A 17,797-nucleotide genomic window follows, 5' to 3' on the forward strand; every position below is an offset into this window, starting at 1 on the left:
CACTGCAAGTGTACTTTCCTTTTCTCGACAGGCAGATACGGCCAAAATATGACCATCAAATCGCATTTCCACAGGAGCAGTGCAGCTGCAGCCACAGCCACACTACAGCTTGACAACATGTCATGTTACATCTGGTATCAGTGATGTGACAAGCACCATGCACCGTCAGGTGGGCCCAGTGATGCAACCGGGGCTGCTCAGCTGGTTCCACGGGACGCGTTCCTCCAGCATTACAGGGAGAAGCGCTGACACTCATTGAAATGACACAAGCTGTCTGTCTGTATAGTCTTGAAGCAGTCAAGCAGAAGGGCCCTTTAGAAGGAGAGCGCTGCACTCGAGACACAGGCCCAACAACACAACACACCAGAAAAACCTCGAAGCAGCATCCCCCACCCCCCAACTCTCCCCGACGCCGGATTAGCGCCTTGCATGTTAAGAGAGCACGTCTCTGTTCAGCTGTAGGTCCAACTAGGGCTGCAAAATGTACCATGTCAGCATCAACAATGCAAATGGCACACGCGTAATAGTAACCCCGCAGGATGTGTGGTGGCAGCAGCTGAAAAAATTTACATGTTTTACCACAATTAAAAAAAAACCAAAAAAAACTCAAAACCAACACACACTTTGTTTAAAGTAGCTGGCAACTGTTGCAATGGCACGAGGCACATGACTATTCTGTGATTGTTTGGTCATTTAAAGTCCCATCTGAGCGCAATCGGGAGCAGGGCGAGACTTTAAAAAAAAAAAAGAAGAAGAAGAAGAAAAAAAACCCCTATTGTGCTCTATTAGGTCACTGGCTTTTTGCCTGCAGTGGTAGGAGAGCTTTACATGAGCACAATGGTGTTTAAGTGAGTCAACCAGTGCATCGATCTACCTCATTTCCCAGTCAAAGCATTCATCAGCGTTTGTGTTCAAAAACAGTTGCACACCGTTGCGACTTCCAGACAGGGGTTTTTAGCACACAAAAACGAGAAAATAGTTGTTTTTTTTTACTTTCCCTGTGCAGGTGCACGGTATAAATGTCGAAACACACATCTATGAGTAAAAGAGAAGTAGAAGTGCCAGTTTTTGGGCAAGAGTGTGCAGCCCTGGGTTCAACCCCTAACTTATACGACATTATGACACCTACTACTTCTTTTAATATTATTTTAACTTCTCCATTAGTTGTTTTTTTTTTAAAGAAAAGCTGCATTCACTTTGCATATCATCTACTACGTCTCTAAAAACAAGGGACAACTTTCCGGATACATCTTTTTTTTCCCCTTCCCAAGTGTTTCAAGCGATCGGTTTCAGTTCCCACGTACGGGATGGCTGCTAGCTTTACTGGAGCACTTCGACAACACATAGCGACGCCTGCCAAACACATGAGAAATATCAGTTCAGGATGGAGGGGAAAAAATGAAAAGAGAGTGCACTGTGCATCCTCAACAAATGCAGACATTTCCTCAACTTAGCAAACATGGCAAGTGGTAGATCGGCTCGGTCACTTCCACAACAAACAACGTTAACAGCCCGCTCAAACACATGGTGATGAGGACAGTCTTGGCTCACTCGTATTCCTCCAAAGAGCGAGGCTAGCCCGCAGCTACACTGCTAGCATGCTAACTACGTTCCTGCTAAACTGGCGAACTTCGTCCGGTGTTGTGGGCACGGTAACTCGCTAACTCAGCACAAAAAACAATGACACACGAAAGTATCGTGCACGCCACATTTGACTTCTCACCCGAAACACATGCGAACGTGCCCCCGACACACCGGAGCGGCACGCGAGCCATGCAACAACTCGTTTGCAGACGCAGTGTCTGCGCCGTCTAGTTGAGTTTGCTGCAGAAAACACCGCCGATACGGCCAGCGAGCTTAGCCAGAGCGCTAACGCTTGCTAACAAGCTAACGCCGAAGCGAGAGCCCCCTGCCAGACAGACACACAACCGAGATTGAAGATCTCTCACACTGAATCATGGATTTCGCAGCGAAAACACCACGTCCCGTCCCCACGTTGAGCACAAACGCGTGCGGCTACTTACGATTTGATACTTTTCACTGAGTCCTCGCTGTTAAATTCCGTTTATCCGAGGCAGCTCTGACCTTCGCGGTAGTGAAACAACATTTCTGCTGGCTAACTGTGCCGCCATGTTACTCCTGCTCTGCAAACCAATGCTGAGTGTTTATCTGGCTGGTAGCTGCTATCCTCCCCCACACCAAACCACATCACGGGGCTCAAGCTGTATCAACTCAGTTACCGCCGGGGGGATCGTAAGCAATCCTACGGCGGTTTACCTGTGAGGATTACGGTACTTGCAGTTTGATTAATCAGCATCACTGGCGACGTTTAATCTTGACAGCCACCTTCACTTACTTGGACTCACCACCGGGCCAGTATCAGTAATGTTTTTTAAAATGCGATGCGGTTGAAAGATGAACAAACTAAAAACCCTCCCCATCACTATTATTTCTCAAGCACACACACACACACAAAAAAGTGCACTGTGTGTAGCCCGTTACATCAAATACACCCTTGGGTGATAGGAATATGATTCTTGAAGATAAATGTATTTTTTTTAGCTCGTAAACATTTATGTGGTCTCGTAAAATTATGAGTACGAGCGTCGTGCCGCAAGTGAAACGTATGTTGTTAAGGTTGTTTATTTAATCTCATTCCTAAAAGTTACATTTTAGAAGTTCATTTTTAAAGGTGCTACAAAAACAATAGTCAGAAATGTGCAACAGGGGTATATATATTTCAACATGGCACGCTGGTTGCCGTTGAAATAATTTCATTTTTTTTAAAAAGATGTCGAAACATAAGCTCAACCTAATAAAACAGGCTGTTGAAACCTTGCAGATAAGGGTGTCCTACTTATTTGGCTTTCCTGATTTACTGTCTGGTCAACTGTCCGTGGAGCAAACAGGCACAGGCGTTTTCTCTCAGCCAAAACTTGTGCAACACCGCCGCCTAGTGGCCGCTGAGGACGGTCCTTTAACAAGCAACAACAACAACAAAAAATATGTCGCTGGCCAAGAAACGAATAAATGATTTGGAAAAACGTCGAAGGTGCAGTTTTGTCCCAGAATTGTATTCTTGACCGCGAGGAGAGGAGTTTGTAGGCTCTCGTCCTCCATCCTCATAGCCGGGTTTGAGTTTTATAGAATAAGTGAAAATGGGGACAGTCTTGGCTCACCGGTACCTGGAGATGATCCAAAATTATATGTGTAGGTGTGATTACTGCGTGGGTCGCGGCTCTCTGTGTATGATTGGTCACTTGTCTGTTAACTTTTTTTTTTTATTTAACCAGGGAATTGAAAACTTGAGATCTATGATCTACTTTTCCCAAGAGTGTCAGCAGAGATAAAACAGTAAGCGGATGTCCCGTAAACGTACCATAAAACATCATCATTTCAAAGGGCTCGAGAAACTTAAAAACTTCGAAACGTGCGAGCAACACAGTCACTGGGGGTCAAACGGAGACAGAATGCTCAGTTGTGACATTTACAACCGGACATATCTGCCTCTCATTTGTTTGAATGTTCACTTGCACTAATTTAGTGGATGTGGCTTCTTAGGATTAAGATGATATTGAGTGGAGAAAGTAGGGTATTTAAATTTCCTTTTGTCAATTCAGTCCAGTAACTTTGTAGGTCTGTAGATGAGTTGGGAGCAGACCAAGAATGGATTCATTCGTGAGTTTGCCAGCGTTTGAGTCTGCCGGAGGATAAAGAAGACAATCGAACCCGATCACAGTATGCATTAGAGTTTTAATGTTGGTCGTCTGTTGATCTAATGCTTGGAAGGAGTGCAGAGATGCGTGCGTGGAAATGACGCAACCACGATGGTGACAAATCCTTTTTGCCTCAAAGGGAATCCTAGAAGACTGGATTTGAAAGAAAAGATTCGCAAATGCTGAATGTGAGCGTGAATCATCGGGTTAGGATTCCCATTGCCCTGAATGGTGAGGATACAACAAGCAACGCCGTTACGAGATTCATTCAAACACCGCGCTGCTTTTTTATTTGATTTCTGCTGTCAGACAAAAAACATCGTCCAAAAACAGAGGGGTGACTCTTCCAACAGCCTAATAATTCAGAGTGCACGTTTTCGGACTATACAACAGACTTTTTATTTATTTTTTAAATTTCTTTACAGGACAAACCTTCAGGACAAGTTGAGAAAACCACCACCGTGTGCCTAAAACTCACCTAACGGGCTTATTCTTTAGCGCAGGTCTGTGTCGCCTCAGATGTTAAAAGTGCAGCTGACTGCGCCTCATTGCTTCATGGCACACAGGTAAAAGGCTTGGGGGTCAACGACGGCCAACCAGGCTCCAGTGGCACAGTCGATAGTGGGTGGATAAAGCTAAGCAAAGTGAAAGTACGTTCCATTCGCAGTCCATGCTTTAACGACAAATCATTCTTGCCAACATGTTTTTTTTTTTTTGTTAAAATGTAAGCAGTAATTTCACCACCGAACAGAAACAGTTAAGTCATTCCAGCCACACATTTAAAAGAGGCTGCTCTACACCAATTTAGGTCTAACTTGCGAAAGGGACCCCCCCCTCCCCTCTCTCCAAATTTCCATCTCATTCAAAGTCATGTCATGAAAATCTAAAGCACGGGCTGTCATTAACAACACCACAGATACCACTGCAATAAATCCCATACACACACGAGGCACGTTCTGTTTTGATAACCAAGCCGCTCTGAACTCCACTAATCAAATGCTACATCAGGTTACTACTCCTCTGCTGGCAGTTCTGGACTAATACTGACATATGAACGCACTTGCAGCATTACATGGTGTCCTCCTACTCTTCCTGGCTGCTTTTATATACTCTCACCTCCCACCCATAAGCTAAGACTTGAAAAACACTCCGTGAGATGTACCTCATTTTCTATCCACAGGTGTCTGTTGAGGACAGATGTTGAAAATGTGACATGAACCCCATTGACCTCTCGCGAATGGAGACTGCAAGACTTTTATGCAGCCTCCACTCACGGAAAAACAAAATATGGGGGTGTGGGGATCCTTCAAGAGGACAGGGGGGGGGTCAGCAGCAGAGAAGAGGAGCCTAACCCTTATAAATACAAGGAAAGAAGGGAAGTAAATGGAATACACAGTATTTGAACAAAGCATCGAATGACCTGGAGTGGGAGAAACAAACACTGACATGATTAATTCCTGAAATTTTTAAAAATTACACTCTGTACAAAACAATCTGTATCAATAGGCACTTCTTAAATAGGGACTTTTTTTCTTCTCAGTTTATTTCAGTGTTTTTTGTTTTTTTTTTGTTTAAATTTCCATTCATGTTGGCACGGCAGGGCAAAGACGGGGGGAACAAAGGTGTGCTGGATGACATGGCGACGCAGCTAAACGGTCCTTGGAAGTCCAGCTCGAATGTCAGTCCCATGGTGGGGGTGGCGGGTGGGGTGGGGGGGCTGAAAACGCACATCAGTGTCAAGGAGCTGGAGAACGGGCTGGCTGGATACAGCCATGGAGGCCAGAGGAAGATGGTTGTTTAACGTAAGAGGGGGAAGGCTGAGGGGAATGTTTTTCTACGAGGACTTCTCTTTTCTTGCTCTTGGTGAATCGGCTCCATGTGAGTTCACTCCGTTTACTCCATTGGCTAAGAAAAAAAAAAGAAAAAGAGGACACATCCATTTAAAGTAAGAGGTATCCACAGAAGGCTTAGATTCTCGCCAATTTGGGATCTTGAGCTTATTAGGATAGATTTTCAAGAACAGCCAGCTTCCATTAATGTCATTTTACGCCGTCTGAGAAAATGATCGCTCACCTTTGTCTTTCTTTGACTTGCTCTTAGGGGGAGCTGGTTTCTTTTTCAGTGTCTGAGCCTGGGCGTGCTCTCTCCATCGGCGCAGCTGAAAGTTGATAAACTTCCACATCATGAAGGCCTGTGTGAGGCAGATGGCAGCCAGGACAGTTACCCTGGTGGACAGAAGGGAACTGTCAATAGCTTGAGAGGTTAAATGCAGGAAGAAAAAAAAAAAGACATACGTGCAATTTTGAGTTTTCTTATATCCTAAAAAAGTAGGTGCGTTGAGGGCAATTGTAATAATAATAATAATAGTTACAGTTCAGTGAGAGAAAGAGGAAGAATTTTCACACTTAACCCACCTCCCGTGCAGCACAACATGCACTGTGGTTACATTTCATACCGCTTCGTTCACTTCCTCTTCTATAATTGTTGAACCGAAGTACTGCATTCGGTCGGGTTTTTTTTTTCTTTTTTAATGACTGAAATGACGTTTAAGCATCTAAGCCACAGTTCCATTTACTCATGGCTTGAAGAATTAAACATTTCAAAGGGGGCAGCTGCAGGTCGACGTTTAGGCGAGACGAGTTCAACTGCGATTCTTAAGAATTTATTTTCAGACGTTAGGAGGACTCGGTCTCGTTTCTCTCCTCGGGATTCACTTACCGAACAAAGAGAACGTTAAAGTTCCCGGCAGCCAAATTGAAGCCTTGATTCTCAGCTGTGGAGAGGCCAAAGCCCACAGTGAGGACAGACAACGACAGGGTGAGCAGCCGCCCAAGGACGAACAAGACGGCCCATATGGTGAATCTGTGAGACGAGAGGAAGGGGGGGCTTGAGATGGCGTGATCAAGACTTTCTCAACCTGAAATTTTTACTGCCGAAAATCGGGCCTCACCCCATTTGCCTGTTCTCGTTGCTGAAGTAGACCAGGCGGGAAACGTGGAACAGGAGCTCGACAAAGTAGTGCAACACCAGCAGGACCAGGCCCAGGCGGTTCAGACTGAAAAAGCAAAAAAAAAAAAAAAAAAGGCGGCACCCTTAGAGACAGAGACACAACACTAACTTTCTCCTGAAGGGCATCGTGCAAACACAACCTCCGCAGTTTCACACACTTAATGTTAGGCTTTCTTAAGTGGCGGCCCTTACTTCAGAATGTAGGCGCCAGCGATGTGGACCAGGTACAGGAAGATGTACACAAGCTGGCGTGGAATATCCTCCTGAACGGTAAACACAGAGAATGGGAGGCCGGGAATGGTCAAAATATTTACAGCAGCGCGTCTCTGCGCGAGAACGATGATTTGAAACAATGCCACAAGCCCCAGGAAGTCAAACAGGAAAAAGCCACAGGGGCCGAAACAGAAGGTACAGGACGTCATCTAATCCCACAGCGATGGCTCCACCACAAAACAAACACACTCACTTTTTTGGTCTTTTGGAAATACAGCTCTGGGAGAGCATGGAGCCAGTAGCCCAGCTGACAGATGAAGTAGAATTTCATTTGGAACCTGAAAGACGCCACACACAAAGCTTTTTACACACCCTGTGTGACAAGTTTCCTGTCCGTTTATCCATAAACAATCTTTATAAAGCACCGGAGTCCAAACATCGTTGCGACTTACGGCATCAGTGTGTGTGGATAACCCTCCCACAGGGCGACTGGTTTGGACAGCAAGTTTTCCTTAAAAAGACAAAAAGGCTTTTAAACACTTCAATTGGGTTTAAAACGGAAATAAACAAAAACAGCATGTATGCAACTTCTTTACATACAGAGAGCAAAATGCTTGTTCCCCAGCCGAAGGAGAATAAGTAGAAGGCGCTGAGCTGGCCCGACTCATTAAACTTGCTGTGCTTGGTTTTGGAGAAGTGCTTCTTTCTGTTGAGTTTCTGCAAAGATGGACAACAATAAACAACACAGAGAGCACAGAACTTCAGATGTTAAAGCCCGGCGCACACGAGTGCGTCTTACTTACATCAAGCACGTACTCCTGGATGATGGCATGCATTATGATGGCCACCAGCATATAGAAGAAGATGGTAGCCAAGTCCTTGATGCCGTGGTGGAAGTAATTCACAGCCGTCTCCTCTGGGGCTTCTGTGACACACGCAGGTTATAAAATCAGCCGTTACTGACTGCGCGGCTTATTCAAATTGAATAAGGTGAGATGTACCTGGTTCATGGTCCCCTCATATGACATTAAACATAATTCAGGCAAATAGTTCACAAATTAAACAACTTTGAATCCTGTTTGGATGAGTGAGACACTGTAGTATTGTACCATCATTTTACCAACAGAAGCTACCTGTTTAAAAAAGCCTGAGCGGTTCTCCAGTGCTAATCGTTTGTGTGACCGCATGAATAAATCAATCCAGTTGTTTGTAAAAGTCAGCGCGGACCAGGAAAAATACAATAGCATAATTTAAGTGTCTCTCTGTAGCAGGACATGGTTGATGTGGTTATTTGTCTTATTAGAAACCTGTAAATAAGTTACAGGGGGCAGGCAAGCAGTAAGGCTTCACAGATAAGAACAGAATCACCAGCTGCAAACTTTCAGCCTGTGCAGCACAGTCTGAATAAGTCCTGAGGTCACATGTTCTTTCAAAAAAAGCATTGAAAGCTGGCAAAGAAAATGTTAACCTTGAAACAGTTGGGACTTTGAGTTCCACCTCAGCCCAAATTCACCCTGCTCACCTTGCCACAAGAGAAATTTATAAATCAGGCAGACTAAATTTAGCTCCAAAAGGGGGGAAAAAAAAGGATCTCTCTCAAATGGGTTTGTGCAAGGCCACGTAAGTACAGAATCCAAATGAGAGGCTTCCAGCAGGAGAGTTCAAAGAGACTGCTGCATTACACACTACACTTAAAAGAGTCACACATCATCTGAAAACACCCCGTTTCACAACAGACCAGTGTTTCACTTACCGTTGGTTGAGATGGTCACATTGTACTGGACAGTAATGAATAATACTGCAAACTTCGAGGTGACCTGAGGATAATATCCATATAAAAAAATAGCTTTAGTTATGACAGAATGCAAACATCACTATAAATGCCAGTCATGTAAACCTGGACCAGATAACCACAATTACACACAGAACACATTTGAGGTATTGTTCAGACATGTTACAACATCTGGGGAGTTTGGTAATCGTTTATTAACGTTATTCTCACAGAGAGACTTCAAATGCAACAACTAGAAGAATTGTGAAGTTAAAGTAAATCAATGTATTAAACGATTTTAGGCTCACGATGAGAAAATAATAGCAAAACCTGAGTTTATGATGCAATTAGGAGGTTATAAATCTACAATAATAAAGCAGGGGGGGAAAGGGGTTTCTTTTTAAGGGTTGTAATTTAAGGATACACGTTTAAGAAATGGCTTTTGCGGCTTGAAAAGGAGCTTGCGAGTGGCTTACTGATAGCAAAAAAAAATGCTACATCAACGTAGTAAAGCAGCGGGGGAGAACTATACAACAAAGGAGCTGCATGGGGCGACAAAACTCAGATATAACGAGAATGTGCACACTGTTGGTTAGACTTTAGCTGCAAAGCAAGCACGTTTCGTTTCAAACCAATTTTGCAACAATAAAACACGTCGCAACAGCCGCCGTTCGTCTGAAGTCTTATTCTGAAACGCAAACCGGAAGCGGCATTAACTCCAGCCAACTGGACACCAGCGGAGTCGCTCTGAAGATGAAACACACGTTACATTCAACTGGCGCGGTTTTAAAGTGGTCCAGGCCACATCATTAAGACTGAAATGCTTTAAGCTCTAATATTGTTCGTCAACCCGCTGCATCTGTGTGCGCTCAACATGCAATTCAGCCACCAGAAGAACTTTCCGTTTAGGTGGAAGCGGGTTCCTCCAATGACAGCCTCCTATCGTTGTATGATTGCCACGTAACACATCGGCGCATAAACTAACCAAGGCGAGTGATGAAAAATACGCAAAGCGCTTAGACCAATAAAGGGTTTCAAACTTGCAACACACTGAGATATTTCCGCAGATTTGTTCGCGTGTGTCATAGGTTTAAGACTTTTTTTTTTTACCCCTTTTTCCTTAAGTGGGATAAAACGGCGGGCCCCAAGAGCAGCGATTTGAAATATCGATCTCAAGATGGGAAGTAGCCAGATGGGAAGTAGGCATTAGTTTACGCGTTGGTATTTTTGTTGTTGTTTTTTTTAAATGCATAAAACATATTCAAGCCAACCGACTGGCTCACAGTGTCGCGGAATATAAGCAAACTGGAGGCCAATGTGAATAGAAAACTTTCGGTAATAGCAGGAAGTAATGAAAGGAATAGATCAGACAGCCATGTCAGTTTCCCAGAGAACAGACTGGGAGTATTCGGCTCTCTATCCACCAACGCTCCGTCGAAGAACCTGGCGGAGCATCCCCCACACCGACCCACCCACCCCGCACGAACCACGATTAAAACCCATTCAACATGTGGACTTACCTCAAACATCAACCCGAGGAGGAACACCATAGCAACACAGGAAACAATATCTGCATGGTTCTGGATGACAAACTCGTGGCTTAACACCGGCGGGTTTTTGTTGGTTTTTTTTCGAATCCCCATGTCGAAGCGATTCGTGAAACTTTTTGCTTTACGCGGCGCAGGTGTGGTTTATTTTTCTACCAGATGGTATGATATTCCGCTGTCTCCCTCTGCTTCCTACATGCACAGGGCCAGGCTGCTATTGAATGGCGTGTCACTCTTCTGCTAGTGGGAGGGTCCAGCCAGAGAGCCGCTGCGCCTGACCAACGACGCTCTTTACGCACAGGAGAGGAAACAGCTGGGGCTCTCTGTCGCTTCCTAGAGGTTTGGAGTATAAGGCGAAGTATCTCACGATCAGACCCTGCGGTGGGACTTGAAGCTCTGTTAAAGTATGTGGAAATTAAAAAGCCAGGTCGCTCAGGTGGTCTCAGGGTCCTCATCCAAAGTTCAGAGTGCAGATTCACGTTTATAGAGAAAATGATAACTGCCGATGCGTGACAAATACAGTGGGATGAGGGCGGGCATTACTTTGGGACACAAAGGAGCGTTACGTCTGAGCAGAGCTCCCTTTGGAAACAAGAAAACACAATTTTTCATTATAACCGGACAAAGGCTAGGATAGACCTATCGCTGTACCGTGCAAAGGTTGGAAAACACGAGGAAGGATTGTGTGCATTATGCAGAAAACAACAGACTGTTCAACCTGTTCAGATGGAGTGTGAGCTATATAAGAAACGGAACAGAACAGCTTTTCTCTAAAATGTCAACGTGTCACAAGGAGGCTTTTCAATCCCACGGAGAGTCCAAGACTGTTTGAGCAGTACTTGAATCTATTAATTTAATTTCCCTTTATTAAAGACACATGTATGGCCATATACAAACATATATATATATTTTTTCTTTCTTTTTTTTCCTCTTAGGAATGAACAGATATATCGGCCAACATTCATCTTGTTGACTGCAATCAGCCTATCAGCAATTAGGATAACGGCAACTGATGTGAAAGGTTCTAATAAAGTTTTCTGCGTGAATGAATTTGTGCTCATTCAAAGATAGTGTAAAAAAGGGCTGAAATACTTTAGTGGTGGAAGTATTCAGATTCTTTTGTAAAAGTACCAAGACAGCAATGTATGCAAATACTACCTGACAAAGGTCCTACAGGAGAGGTCCTGTATGAAAAATCACACACAAGTTAAAGAACATATGTGTAAGCAGCGAAGAAATACTGAGGTTAAGCTGGTTTATGCACCTGATATGTTATCATATGACATCAAATCATGACATTAGTTTGCAATGCCTCGGGACAGATAGCATGCACATGATGAACATGAGTTTAAAAGAAACCCACAACTCATCTTTGCCACAGGAATCCGTTTGTGGGTTAATCTTGCCCTGAGAATATAAGAGAGAACTAATCAAATACTAAAACTTCATCTGCCCACTACCAATATTATCAAAAACAAAGAAAAACTGAATAGGTCTTTTGAAGTCGGTGCTCCTAACTTATTCATGCTCAAACTCAGTCAGCTGAAGTTTGGATTTGCATGAAGAGCAATTTGAATACATGAGGCCATTCATTAGAGCAGGAGCCGCTGACTTGAAATTCAACTTTTTTTTAAGTGGCATTTATGAAAGTTGGACTCAGTAATGCCAGTTTCATAGCGACATTGAGCTAAAGTTAGCTGAGAGAAGTTAATAGGGGGCTTTAAAGTTTCAAGTCATGTAGTAAATTGGAATTTACCTTGATTTACTTTAATTTTAAGGATCTTACCTTGATTTACTTTAATTTCAAGGCTCTTACCTTGATTTACTTTAATTTTAAGGCTCTTACCTTGATTTACTTTCATTTTAAGGATCTTACCTTGATTTACTTTCATTTTAAGGCTCTTACCTTGATTTACTTTCATTTTAAGGATCTTACCTTGATTTACTTTCATTTTAAGGCTCTTACCTTGATTTACTTTCATTTTAAGGATCTTACCTTGATTTACTTTCATTTTAAGGCTCTTACCTTGATTTACTTTCTTTTTAAGGGAATATAGGAGCTCACATTTGGAAGTAGTTAAGTTGAACAGGGTGATGGATATGAGCAATAAGTATTCAAATACTTCCAGGAATCACTCAGTTTACAGAAAAGCCACGATGTGAGTCATAACATCACCCTATCTACCCTCTGTGTCAAGTGCAGTCCTGACCCTCTGACTGACGTTCAAGTCAGTCATGTCTTTAAAGCTGTTGTGGGTGCAAAAGTGTGACAGAGAAGTGGGAAATATGAACCACACACATGAACGTGATTCTACTATATGTACACAGGCACAAGCTCTATTATGCAATTACGTCTTTACGGGCCTGACTATATCAGTCTGGTGTTCGCTGAGGTGGGGCTTATTGTGAGTTTCAAGGAAAGAGAAAGAGGACTACCGGGTGAAGAACTGTCTGCTGCTGTGGCCTGTATAGCTCTCTACCTTGGACAAAACATTACAGTAAGTTTAGCACTACTTCTTAATAGTTTGCTTTTGTTGTTTGTATTTTTAAGTGAGTGTTTTACTGTACCTGTGATTGTAGTTGGATGACATGCACTGCTAAATGTGTGTAACTTAAGACTAAAAGAGAGCAACTTCAGACGTGTTAATGAACACAGAAAGGTATAGAAAGTTAGAAGTACATAAAGTAAGACAGTATATCTGTAATGGATATATTTCAAGGAAGGGAGTGCTTGTATACATGTATACTATCTTGGATTAGCTTGTCCCTTAATTTGGCCTGATAATCAGCTTTATGTCCAATGATATTTGAATGAACAGCTCATAATGAAACAACTGCATGGACTGGACAGACTTGTTGTTGAGCTAATGTGTCATTTAGAACATACATTTATAGTCCCGTGTTATGACACTCTGCATGTGAAGAAAAAAAGTACATCTTACATAAGAGTTCTCGTTGTGTCATCTATCGTCACTGATTATTCCTCAAATGAATATGTAGGTAAACCGTGTCATTTATCAGCATGTAGGTGATAAACAGCTTATGACAGACTGAAGGGAAACACCTGACATTAGTCACACTGCATTTCCAGTCTTTGACTGACACAACAAAAGTTTGTTTTACATTGTGGTAAATCTACCAGAGTGTTTGACTAAAAGCTTGTCCGCGTTGCAAAACCTCTCTTTGTTACAAAACTGATGTCATTTTCTTGTGTTGTTTTTGCAGAGAGACCAAAGCGGCCCCAAGAAATTTTGGAAAACCATCCACAGCAGCTCCTGTTTTGAAATTTCCAAGCAAATCTGAGCAAAAGTGGCAGCCTTTCTAGCTTGGATTTGAAAGGAAAGTCACACGCCAGCTTTCCAAGTGACGACACAATGCTGCAGACAAACATTCAGTATTCCAAACTGCGATGGCTGTTAACCATTTTGGGACTCTTCTTGTATGTGCTGGACATCTGGAACGACATTGGACTGGCTCTGAAATATTATTATGAGGCACAATATGTTTGGAGTGGAATGACTGTGATGTTTGTCTTCACTGGGCTGCTTGTATCCCAGATCTTCAGTTATGTCTGGTACCTGGATGACATGAAAGAAGGAGAACAAACAATAGCAGGCATGTCAAAGGGTGGACTTGCTGCCTTGCATGTCATTTGTATGGGCGTTTTCCACAGGTATGTAATAGACATATTGACAACGAGGAGAATATTGCATCTTAAATTTGACATGACCCTAAACAGTACTTTTCAAAAGTCTTGAGCCACATGGTTGTCTGATCAAGTTTTTTTTATACACTAAACAGGAAATAGGTGCAAAAATTATTGAAGCATGAGCAGAAAAAAAGAAGAAAAGAGATACAGTATATAATGCGCAAATAGTTTGTACAATTCTAAAAAGCTTGAAAGTAAGGACTTTTATTCTTTAGCACAGCCTGAACCCTGTTAGACAAGCTTTCTTGTAGTTTCTTTAAGTAGTTTTCCGGAATAGTTCTCCAGGCTTTTTGAAGGACATGACAAAGCTCTGCTTTAGATGTTGGCTGCCTTTTGTTCCGTTCACTGCCGAGATAATCAGACACTGCGTCAATGATGTTGAGGTCCAGGCTCTCTAGAGGATTCATTCCTCCATAAGAGGAATCATTTGGCATACCTCAGCCTTTTCTCAATTATTCCTTTTCTTAAGAATGGCTCCTTAACCCTTCCATGATGACCTTTTCTGATGAAGCTTCGGCCAATAGTCGATAGATCAATTCAAGGTCCAGATGCATCTTCATGCATTTTGTCTAACTTTTTTAAGGACATCACTTTCATAATTTTTAGGCCTGACACTACTTCTTTTGTTCTCCACTTATCCAGTTTCCTTAAAAAAATTAAGGAAACTTAAAGGACTGAGAAATGCCCCTTTTTCAGCTAAAAGCTCTTCAGGAATCACCGTGTTGGTACAGAAATACTATTCTATTCTACGTCTTTAAAAGGTGTCTGTCATCTTTGGTGTTTTCTAAAGAAGTTGAATCAAATTCTATGTCTTTGCACAGGGTGCTAATAACAAAGTACCCAAAGATACAATATAAAACTGGTTCTTTGCTAAGTTGTCTGGTGTAGACAAAGCACAGGTTCACCTCTGTAGTTAGGTGCCTGTTTGGTGCTTGGATGATTCATAGGTCAGTTTTGAGAGGCACACAAAAACACATTCTTCTGAAATTGGTCTAGTACAGGGACCTGACTGGAAATGAGAAAAAAAGCAGGTGATTCCAAAGAAAAACTGGAAAGCCCTTCAGTAAGCCTGGAGAGCTATTGCTCAACACCACTTTAAAAGTTTACATCAGAAGTCTGACTCCTTGGCAGCAAAATATGAAGAATTGAGATGTGGCTGACGACTTCTGGACGGCAGTGTAGAGTTTGTCTGCAAAACAGCATGCTGCTCACGCTGAGGAGTCAAAACGTGCATTGTAATGAGTATGCACTCTGTTATGGCATAAATGGAATGTGCAAACTGGAATAACCACATTCAACCTGTGCCCTGCAGATTCACCACTGTCTGTGCAGCAATTCTTGGCACAGAAATGAATGAGTAATCAGTGTATTGCATTGTTTCCACCTGTTTGACTAGTGTTTGGTCTGTTGCTAGGTATTATCACCTGCTGAAACGTGGGTTCAAAGAGGTCCGGAAAACAACAAGTTCATGCACAGCGGAACAGATGAGGGATGAGCACCACAAACTGTTCTGCATGGCTACTGATCTCAGTATGCTCAAGCTGCTTGAGGCTTTCCTGGAGAGTGCTCCTCAGCTCCTTTTACAACTTTACATCATCTTAGGCCAACAAGAGTTGTCGGTAATGCAGTGTAAGTAGAGGCAGACAGTCCCTTTTGCATATTCAAAGTCTTACAGAACCATCATTTAGACCACCTGTCCTTCTCTTTCAGGTCTGTCTCTGGCCTTCTCCTTCTTCAGTGTGGCCTGGGCACTGGTGGACTATCGCCACTGCCTGCGCAGATCTCTCCCCCACATCACAGAAATGCCCTCAGGCCTCCCCACAACTGTCTACCTCCTCTACAAACTTTGCACCATCACCAGCCATATTTTCAGCTACAGCCTCCTCCTCATACTCAGCCCCTACATCACGGTAGCTCTCACCCTTCTCTGGCTGGTGGGAACAACATGGGCGCACTTGCTTCAAACCAACTTCTGTTCATCCAGAGGCCTTGAGCTTCTCTATCGGGCCGTCGTAGGAGTTATCCTCGTATTTACCTTTTTCAACGTGAAAGGACAGGACACCAAAGTCGCCATGATCATCTATTACGTTTTCTACTCCATCATAAATTTCATGACTCCACCGCTGTTGGCTTTGTTAATGCCAGAGCTGCGGACAAGTACGTTTTTGCTGACAGCTGGTGGTTTGATTTTTGGAGGTTCAGTGTTGGGGCTGCTGTGTCTCGTGCTGTATTACCTCTTCCTGCACCCCAGGGGGAGGTGGCAGGAGGCAGATGAGGTGGACGGACTGGGAGTGGAGGCAGAAACAACAAGAACAAGGAAAGTAATTAACTTTTTACAACCTTGACGAAGGCTCTTTCAAACGGATCCTAAGACTTTAAGGGAGAGAATAGGACATTTAATGTGATATTGTGCATGCAAGTAACAGGACACAGATGCAAATGCTGGTTTTCTTTATGAAGTAAAGTTTACATTCTTATTACAAATGCAATTGCACGGTTTACTATTTTATAATTAAAATGTATTTTTTCTTAACTTATTTATTCTTGTCATATGTGACAATACGACGATCCCGAGATCCAAGTCACAACATCAGTGGACGACGCACTGTATAACAAAAGCAAAAATGCAACAATGCAAAGAGCACAACGTGGATTTTTTAGAAAAGTGGAAACAGACACAACCGCATTTCACAAAATACTATTGTTTTACAAAACACAGCCGCGCTTTTGAAGACAACAACACAGAGAACATGTTCACATAATAGATGGGTTCCAGGGGAGAGAAACCCCAGCTGACAATCACTGTAATCAAAGTCTTTAATAAATGTACATTTTCATCATTTGTAAATTCTTATTGACTAAATAATGAAATCATAAAATGAAACCCTGTTTCATAGTTCTGATTGTCAATATAGGATTGTTGAAAATGTGAACTGACAGTATTTCAGAACAAGGTTTTTGTGTTTCTGCTCGTTCTTTGGCAGCATGGTGTTAACGTTACTTTCATTAAAAGTAACATTTCATTTTTTAACATCAATATGTCATCAAAATCTTTTTTTTTTTTAAATTTTTTAATGTCACTGCCCTAGAGGCAGGCAGCCTGCTGCAGTAGGTCTGGGTATATTTATTTGCCTCCTCTTGAGACTTTCCTCTGAGCTTGTTTTTCTGTGAAAACGCTGGTTTGGATGCTGTGCAACAGGAAGAACTCTTGCAATTTTTTCACATCTGAAAGTTGCTGAAGATTTCTACCAAACCTTCCTCTTTGCTGCACCTCAACCTTCTACATGTTTATCATCTTATTTATATTCTATTTTCTTATCCATCCATAACATTAACATATCTTCTGATAATAATTAATACCGCAATGGAGTTTCCTGTTTGGTGACTAATAAAGTATTATAGAATGAAATCAAGTGAATTGACTGGGCTCAATAAGTAAAAAATATCCATGACATCATGTCTTTACTACTTGTCACATTCAACAGAAATTACAGCGACTGGAAATATACTGTACAAGGCACACGAACTTTGAGACTTTGCTGCCCTTTTTGGACTTGCAGGACATCCATTCTGGCCTTTAGTTGACCGAGATCCACGATCTTCCTCTGCTTTTGGCAAAGAAATTCCCAGTTTTGACAGTTGGCCACAGTTAACAGCCTTGTTATCTCTGCTTAGCTCTGCCAAGAAAACCGAGATGGGCGCTGCCTTTAGACCCCCAGCTGAACACACTAAACCAAATAAAACAACATTTTTTCTGACTTGTTGTCCTGTTACAGAACACACTGCTGTTAATAGTTTGGGAAATGTTACCGTGCTTTGTGAAATGTATTTT

General features: G+C 42.6%; 3 protein-coding genes across 9 annotated transcripts in view; 1 reads left to right on the forward strand and 2 right to left on the reverse strand.

Moving 5' to 3' along the window:
- Positions 1 to 2,379, reverse strand: part of ncoa2 (nuclear receptor coactivator 2) — a 53,869-nt gene extending 51,490 nt beyond the window's left edge. For 3 of the 7 annotated variants that reach the window (XM_072378901.1, XM_072378904.1, XM_072378899.1), the window contains exon 1: positions 2,025 to 2,204. The gene's annotated coding sequence lies outside the window, so the exon portion shown is untranslated. Of the gene's footprint in view, positions 1 to 2,024; positions 2,205 to 2,277 lie in introns of those variants that run through there. The other 4 variants (XM_072378903.1, XM_072378905.1, XM_072378902.1 and 1 more) reach the window with 2 other exon arrangements.
- A 2,886-nt stretch (positions 2,380 to 5,265) lies between these two features.
- tram1 (translocation associated membrane protein 1) lies at positions 5,266 to 10,511 on the reverse strand. The gene is made up of 11 exons (XM_072378532.1): positions 10,230 to 10,511; positions 8,692 to 8,755; positions 7,742 to 7,863; positions 7,539 to 7,655; positions 7,391 to 7,449; positions 7,192 to 7,276; positions 6,918 to 6,988; positions 6,667 to 6,771; positions 6,435 to 6,578; positions 5,790 to 5,941; positions 5,266 to 5,621 (listed from the first exon to the last, which is right to left on the reverse strand). The coding sequence occupies exons 1-11, from the start codon at positions 10,350 to 10,352 to the stop codon at positions 5,551 to 5,553; spliced, it is 1,113 nt and encodes a 370-aa protein (XP_072234633.1). The 5' UTR covers positions 10,353 to 10,511; the 3' UTR covers positions 5,266 to 5,550.
- A 2,156-nt stretch (positions 10,512 to 12,667) lies between these two features.
- Positions 12,668 to 16,569, forward strand: xkr9 (XK, Kell blood group complex subunit-related family, member 9). The gene is made up of 4 exons (XM_072378369.1): positions 12,668 to 12,754; positions 13,482 to 13,929; positions 15,380 to 15,594; positions 15,676 to 16,569. The coding sequence occupies exons 2-4, from the start codon at positions 13,631 to 13,633 to the stop codon at positions 16,308 to 16,310; spliced, it is 1,149 nt and encodes a 382-aa protein (XP_072234470.1). The 5' UTR covers positions 12,668 to 12,754; positions 13,482 to 13,630; the 3' UTR covers positions 16,311 to 16,569.
- The last annotated feature ends 1,228 nt before the right edge of the window (positions 16,570 to 17,797 follow it).

Source organism: Leuresthes tenuis, unplaced genomic scaffold (genome assembly GCF_036924035.1).
Source record: "Leuresthes tenuis unplaced genomic scaffold, fLeuTen1.0.hap1 SCAF_24, whole genome shotgun sequence".
Classification (NCBI taxonomy): domain Eukaryota; kingdom Metazoa; phylum Chordata; class Actinopteri; order Atheriniformes; family Atherinopsidae; genus Leuresthes; species Leuresthes tenuis.